This window comes from Ruditapes philippinarum, unplaced genomic scaffold (assembly GCF_026571515.1).
Source record: "Ruditapes philippinarum isolate M1 unplaced genomic scaffold, ASM2657151v2 ctg1790_1_1_1_1, whole genome shotgun sequence".
Classification (NCBI taxonomy): Eukaryota; Metazoa; Mollusca; class Bivalvia; order Venerida; family Veneridae; genus Ruditapes; species Ruditapes philippinarum.
The window spans coordinates 374,386-382,037 of NW_026860466.1; the positions used below are offsets into that span (position 1 = coordinate 374,386).

At 34.0% G+C, this 7,652-nt stretch overlaps 1 protein-coding gene across 1 annotated transcript; it reads right to left on the bottom strand.

Annotated features, from left to right (window-relative positions):
• Window positions 1-513: 513 nt before the first annotated feature.
• LOC132760194 (coiled-coil domain-containing protein 1-like) lies at window positions 514-3,870 on the bottom strand. Its single transcript, XM_060752111.1, has 3 exons — window positions 3,718-3,870; window positions 1,799-2,735; window positions 514-628 (listed from the first exon to the last, which is right to left on the bottom strand). Exons 2-3 carry the CDS (start codon window positions 2,704-2,706, stop codon window positions 598-600), a joined length of 939 nt encoding a protein of 312 aa, XP_060608094.1. The 5' UTR covers window positions 2,707-2,735; window positions 3,718-3,870; the 3' UTR covers window positions 514-597.
• Between the last annotated feature and the right edge of the window lie 3,782 nt (window positions 3,871-7,652).

Below are 7,652 nucleotides of genomic sequence, written 5' to 3' on the forward strand. Positions count from 1 at the left end.
CCCAGCAAACCTTAAATACTTGTCAGACCACAGCTCTTGTACCGTAGCGCAGTGTGAAGTCCCCATACACACATACATAGTTGTATATTTATAAGATTGAAATAAGTTATCCTAAAGCTGCTTGATGCGTCACCAGCGATTACCTCACAACAGTGTTACAAAAATATTGGCATTCTCTTAAAATCGGATTGATACTGGGCTACAGATATTATATTATTCATGGACTGGGTGCATATTTCTCTTTCCACTGAATACGAAATTCCAAGAAGGTTGCGTCAGGCAGAGCTATATCTTTACTTGATAATAAAACAAAAAGATAAGCTCATCTTAAGTTTTGCCCGTATATTACTTTTGTACATATGCATTTCGCTAAATGTAAAATGTATGATTTATAAATGACCAAAAAAAAAAAATGTTTACTTCATGTACTTATTTACACAGTTACACATACACTAGTACATTTATTACATGTCATGCAGACATTCAGGATAAAATACCAGAACCAAAACATGGTATGATTTAAACCAAAGATTTATTTTACATAATGTAAATTTATTATAATCATATAAGCTTTTAAAAAGAAATGTCTGGCGCTGTTTAGTAATCATGAATCCCGTTCTTCCCGGCCCTGAAAAAAATAAAGAAGAGAGGGTAAGAATATATATGAATTATAATACATTTGCATTGAATAATATGAATGATGAATAAATGAAGCACAATTTCTTAGATATTGTTCAATTGTTTCTGCGCAATTATATCAATTGTATTAAAATAAGTTAAAATATTAAGTTCGACTGTTGGAGAAAGCTTCAAGTTTATTTAAAACACTCGAGTTTGGTTCCAGGAAATAACCAGTATTTGTCTAATAATAGCAGAGACGTGGTAGTTATTTAAATTATAATCATTCAATTCAACAATTAACATATTAATTTTGCTTCATCTGTACGAACTAACCGTACACATGTAAGGCCCATTCATTTCAATGAATGACTCGCTTATAAGGCCTCAACAGACGGTAGGATTTTTAAGTACAACACCAATTAAAACTAAGATGTACAGGCAAATCTTAATGTGTGTAAGCTACTATTTCTTGAATTCGGAAACCTTAAGTCTAGATGTAAGGGATAGGACATGTTCTATTTTGAAAATCTTGTCGTACAGATTTCTACAGACCTCCCACAGTGACAAGTAACAGATAACCAAATTATTTCCTGATAATGGGTGTAATGAATGAAATTCCAGAACAATTAGGGCTAAAAGGTAAACGTAGTAGTAAGATGGGGTAAAAATGATGTTGAAAAACTCTTCAGGAGACCCAAAATTGTGTTATGTTCGAATCCCAAATTATTCCGAAAATGATTATGTCACAGTATTGAACTGTTCTCTAATTAGGGGAGGGGAGGTAGTTTGTAGGCGGCCGGATAGCTTAGTCAGTAGAGCCGCAGTACGGTATTCCGAGGGTCCCAGGGTTGAATCTTGGTCAGGCTTCACATTAATTTTTTTTAAATGGAGGTGTTTCAATCATTACTCATGGCGACAAAAGTATTTAGAGAGTAAAGTATGTAAAGGATCAATATAAAGGGATCCTTTTTAGGGAAACCTCAGAGGATTCTTACAGTGTAGAATTACCGTCTGAATGCAAGTGTTGTATTGCTTTGAAAAATGTACATCTTATCTCTAATTAGTGCTGTACAACTAAATCCTACCGTCTGTTGAGGCCTTTAGACAAGTTTCGAGATTTTTCAGCTCTATATAGTTTCTTAATTCGCATGTATAATTATATATGCTTTTAACTTACCATGGTGTATGAAGACCACTGTCGCAGTACACACTCATGATTCCAAAGGATGATCCAAAATCATCGTCATCGTAAGTAACTTCAACATCTGCTATAAGGAGGTCAGGCTCACCACAATCTGCGAGGTCGTCATCGGTGTTCTCAATATCTACGACGCAAACGCCATCATTTACATTATCAGTATCATCAGCATCTACTACATCATCGGCACCATCTTCATCAGCATCGATATCATCATTTACGTCATCGGCATCATCAGTAACATCATCGGCATCTTTTACACCATCGGTTTCTTTCACATCATCGGCATCATTTCCATCATCGGCATCTTTAATATCATCGGCATCTTTTATATCATCGACATCTTTTATATCATCGGCATTTTTTATATCATCGACATCTTTTATATCATCGGCATCTTTTATATCATCGGTATCATTTACATCATCGGCATCATCAGTAGCATCATCGGTATCATTTACATCATCGGCATCATATTTTACTTCTGGATCATCGGCATCATCATTAACATCATCGGCATAATTTACATCATCGGCATCATCAGTAGCATCATCGGTATCATTTACATCATCGGCATCATATTTTACTTCTGCATCATCGGCATCATCATTAACATCATCGGCATCATTTACATCATCGACATCATCAGTAGCATCATCGGTATCATTTACATCATCGGCATCATATTTTACTTCTGCATCATCGGCATCATCATCATTCACAACGCTATCATTACCAGCGTTTCTTGCGACTAGCAATCTTTCTTCTTTATTTTCTGGCTCATTATTTAACCATACAATTTCTCTTTCCATTCTATAACGTGGCTCATACCCATGCTCCCCACAAGTACAGTAACTTGGATTGAATTTCTTTGTGACTATCTTCATCTTTGGTGGTGTCCCTGGATTTGTTGGTTCTGAAATAGAAATCAAACATTTAAATAAATCAGTGACAGATTGTGTACAATCAACTTTTAATTAAAGGAACTCCACTGAGGCCCCAAAACCCTAAAAAAGTTTTACAGAGATCGTCTGGGACACTTAAAACAGAAAGATATGCAAAAAGATAATTAAGAAAACATTTAGAAATTAATTGAAAACCATGATATATATTTTTGGCTATTCTTAGCCCAAATTGAGTAAGGCTTTTCAATATTTTGGTCATTTTTCACAATTGTAAAAAAAAACAGTTCTAGTAAAACGGATGAGCAAATGATCTGGAATTTTGCGCACAAGTTATTCGTCTAGAACTACATCAAATGGAACATTAAAAAAGCTTTATTTCCAATTCTGTCATATCATAAAACCTCAGTGAAGTCCTTTTAAAGCATGTGTAGTTAAAGCAAAGTGAATGGTTACAGAAAAAAATTATGTTGAGAAAGAAAGGATGTAAATGTAGCGAATAATATTGACATGTGCTTTTTTGTATGAGCAAGTTCTATCAAAAATAAAATATAGCTTATTAGTTTATTATGCCTACATAATTACCTTCAGTTTAACGATATTTAAATAAATGAAATCTGGAAAATTTTTAATATTCATCTTAGAATGACAAAAGAGAATTTACATTGACATTTTTTCCCTATTGAAATAAGCAACTGATATTATTTCAACAGAAACAGCAGTTGTCATTTAAGTCACCTTTTAAAATAAGCAGCCGACTAACGATCGCTATAGAAATAAGCAACTGACATAGTCTCACTTCATCTTTATTAAAAGCCACCGACATATTTTTCCATTAAGAAGAATTTCACTTTTAACAAAATTTGCATCTGACATTTCAATATAAATAAGCAGTTAAAATATTTTACTACAGTAGAATCTATTACAGTATTTTTTGTGTCAATAAAAATCCCTCAAAACAAGGTTATGTGCTGTAGAATAAAAAAAATAACTTACTGTAATGGATGCTATACAGCAGGTTTGGTTTATACCAACTGATATGGATCTTCCATACTCTATTCCGCGTAATAATTCCGAAACATTGTCTGATAATGGTTGTATTTTGCTTGATTCAGCTGTTGCTAATGCCGCTCTGAACATATGACGTTATAATTATTGTTAACGTCACAATGCAAGGACGTCTTATAATACTGCACGTTTGTAACGTCGTTTTTCATTGGATAATCGTGACGTTTATATAGTTTTTATAATACTGCACGTTTGAAACGTCGCTTTTCATTGGAATATAGTGACGTTATATAGTTTTATATATACGGCTGCTGTCGATTTATGAAGAAATCTCAGAAGATGATGCTTGCTGTATTATAAATTCGTTATAAGTATATCTGACAGGTTACACGGCCGTATATAAATGGTTCATGGCAATATAACCATCGCCTATCGTCTCGGGTTATATTTCCAAACAGCCGTTTATATAGGACCTTATAACCCGTGAGAAAATATTGATAACTACATATGTAATAATATACATGGCTACTTTCAATTTATGAGAAAATATAACTTTTTTTCTAAAAAAGAAAGTTAGCGGTATGCAAATTCGTTATAAATATTCCTGGCGGGTTATATGGCCGTATATAAACGCCTGTTTGCAATTTAACCCGAGCCAATAGGCGATGGTTATTTTTACAAACAACAGCTTCTAAAGGGCTATGTAACCTGTAAAAAATCTTCATAACTGATAATGTACACGGCTGCCGTCAATTCATGAAGAAATATCATTTTCTCTCTCTCTCTCTCTCTCTCTCTCTCTCTCTCTCTCTCCTCTCTCTCTCTCCCTCCCTCTCCCCCCCCCTCTCTCTCTCCCTCTCTCTCTCTCTCTCTCCCTCTCTCTCTCTCTCTCTCTCTCTCTCTCCCCCCCTCTCTCTCTCTCTCTCTCTCTCTCTCTCTCTCTCTCTCTCTCTCTCTTAGTACGTTAGAACTGAATTAATCTACTTCAAACCCACTGATTGAATAGTCCGAATAAGTTTTGATTATTTTTATTAAGAAATATAGTCATTGCCAAAGGGACTAATATTATCATTGTAGCCCATAATGATTAAAACATGTAAAAGAAAATACCTTTCATTATACTAGTATTTTATAAAAAGGACAATATGGAAAGACAAATTAATACTTATTAATAATTGCACACGGATTGTACTTAGAATATTGTTACAAATATCGACAGATCTCAATGCAGCTATATAACATGTATAACATGGACATTTTATGCAGTTTATGTCTTTAAATAGGTGGTAAATTTGTACGGAGCTTAAACATAAAACTAATTTGTCATGACCATGAACAATAATGCTTACACATAATTGCAGATTTTATAATATCGTGGAAACCAACTTTTGTCTGGAAAATGAAGCTCACGACGAATTCTTTTTGGTGCCGCTACAATTTGTTCAAGTTTTAAACCTTATCAGTGTCTTGAAGAAAGTCAAAAATCATGTCTTGCCTGGTATACTGTATGAGTCTTGACCTTTTATTTACATGTCACATATAAGATTTTATTTTTTCAATTAAAACAATCATTTACTTTTTCATTGACAGGCCTATATATTGTTTTTAGCACTAATATTTAAGGGGTTTGTACAACGGAAAAGACATCACGTCAAAATATGATGCACGACCGTGCCTTACCATTTATACGGAGTCGCAAACGGCACACTATGGCCTTCAGTAATCTATTATCAACTCAGAAATGATATCATAATTTAGGAAGAAAAAATGTGTAAAATCATTTTACTGATCATGTTTTCCCTTCTGTGGAGAATCGTAAGAAGGCACATCCGCGTGATTTTTTTTCTGCAGCTTTTTAATTTGAGATAATATTAAAACGTGTTAGGTAAAAAAATCTTTAAGAAGATACAGTACTGTTAATAATTCAACGTCATTGTGTGACGATTATGTATGTTATTATCTGTTAAGATTTCTGACATGTAATATGATCCTATATAAACGGTTATTTGCTGATATGACCCGAGCCACAAGTCCATATAACATTTTAGGAACCGTCATAACGGACTTACAATACAGTAAACTTCCTTTTTGAGAGAGAGAGAGAGAGAGAGAGAGAGAGAGAGAGAGAGAGAGAGAGAGAGAGAGAGAGAACTGAGATTTTTGATTAATCAGGTTATCGATTTTGAAATGATTTGAATATATATAAATAAATAAAATTCTGGATGAATGTGAAAATACTCAGAGAGAAAAGAGGAGAAACTTGCAGACTGAATTTGATTGGGTCTGTATGAGAAATAATTGAATAAATGTGCAGCGTCTCTTTTAGCCCCTTCCTAGCACCGACTGATAAGAAAATAACATGCCACACACCTCTTTAGCGTTTCTAAAGAATGTTGGTGAAGTCTTATTCGTTCATCTTGCTGTTGACCTCTTTCTTCTTGTTTCCTTATGCTTTCACCTTGCCTTTTGATTGCTTCCCCTTGTCTTTTAATGGCTTCTTCTTGTCTCTTGATGGTTTGTCCTTGTCGTTGAATGGTTTCATCTTGTCTATTGGTAGTTTTTACTAGTAGTTTAATGGTATCTCCTTGCCCATGGATAGTTTCTTCTAGTCTTCTGATAGTCTCTCCTTGTATTTGAATTGTCTCTTCTTGCTGTATAGTTTTTAGCTCTAGTTTTCTGATGACCTCAGCTTGATGGTTGTTGAGAGCATATTGTCGTGCAACTATTTCCTCCAGCTTGCCAAGTCTTGCATACAACTGGCTGTCACGATCTACCTTTGAAGCACAGCATAACGACGCGAACATTAAAACGAAAAACAAACGAATAAAATCATCGGCCATATTGCTTCCGAACATTTAAGTTAATAGTTTATCTATCTACATAAATCCTCTCTTAACAAGATAAGGAATGGGGAATATAATGTCAAATGTAAATATATGTATCAGTGTCATTATGATAAGGAAAGGAAAGAAGAAGAAGAAACAACAACAACAACAACAACAGTAGATCCACAAAGAAAATTGTAAGATATCAAAAACAAATGCGTGACACACATCTGCATATAATTCGAAACAACGAAATAAAACACGAAAATACGATGCTTAAAAGCGGAAATAATGAAGCCATGATGGTGAAAAGACGAAGGTTCGATGGTGAAATGTCGAAAGTACGATGGTGAAAAGTCGAAATAACGAAACTGCGATGGTGATATATAAGGAATGACTTCTATATACATGTGCACATTTCTTCAGACTGTTTTATTTTCCGTCATTTTTATTCATTTCGTTCCCGCCAATAACTAGAACGAATTTCACAACACAAAAGCTAAAAGCACATTATGCCTCAGAAATGAATACTAGTACATGTATGTGTTTTCTTGTTGAGTAGTTTAAAACTGTTTTAATACTAGATTTAAATCATATAAGAAGCTTCTCACCATTAAAAAGGGGCTGTCTTTGCTTAAAGGTTGCAAAGTGCAAACAACTGGTATTTTGAATTCTATACAAAATACCAAATCACTATAACAGTGCCAACTTTTCCAAATAGCAGACGAAGCAATAAATTGTGTATGTGTAGGCTCAATGGGTCCTTTTTCGGATATAGTAACAGGACAGTAAAATTATTAAAATCATTTTTGATAAATGAAATAATAGCAATTGACCTTTAAGAACAATATGTTTATTCCGTGATCGGCCTATTATGCCCCAGTATGCTTTTATTTTTATTTTTCAAAAGCCTATTATTTTTGGTGTGCATAACATTTTACAGAAGGTTATTCGCTGGCTAATTTCCTGAACCACTCTGTTTCGTTTGCATTTTGCAGTAAGTTTGTATTTTGTATACTACTTTGTTTGTACATGTATTTTACTCTTCTACCATTATGACAAATAATTTCACATTCAGCGCTTCTTTTTATAGGGTGA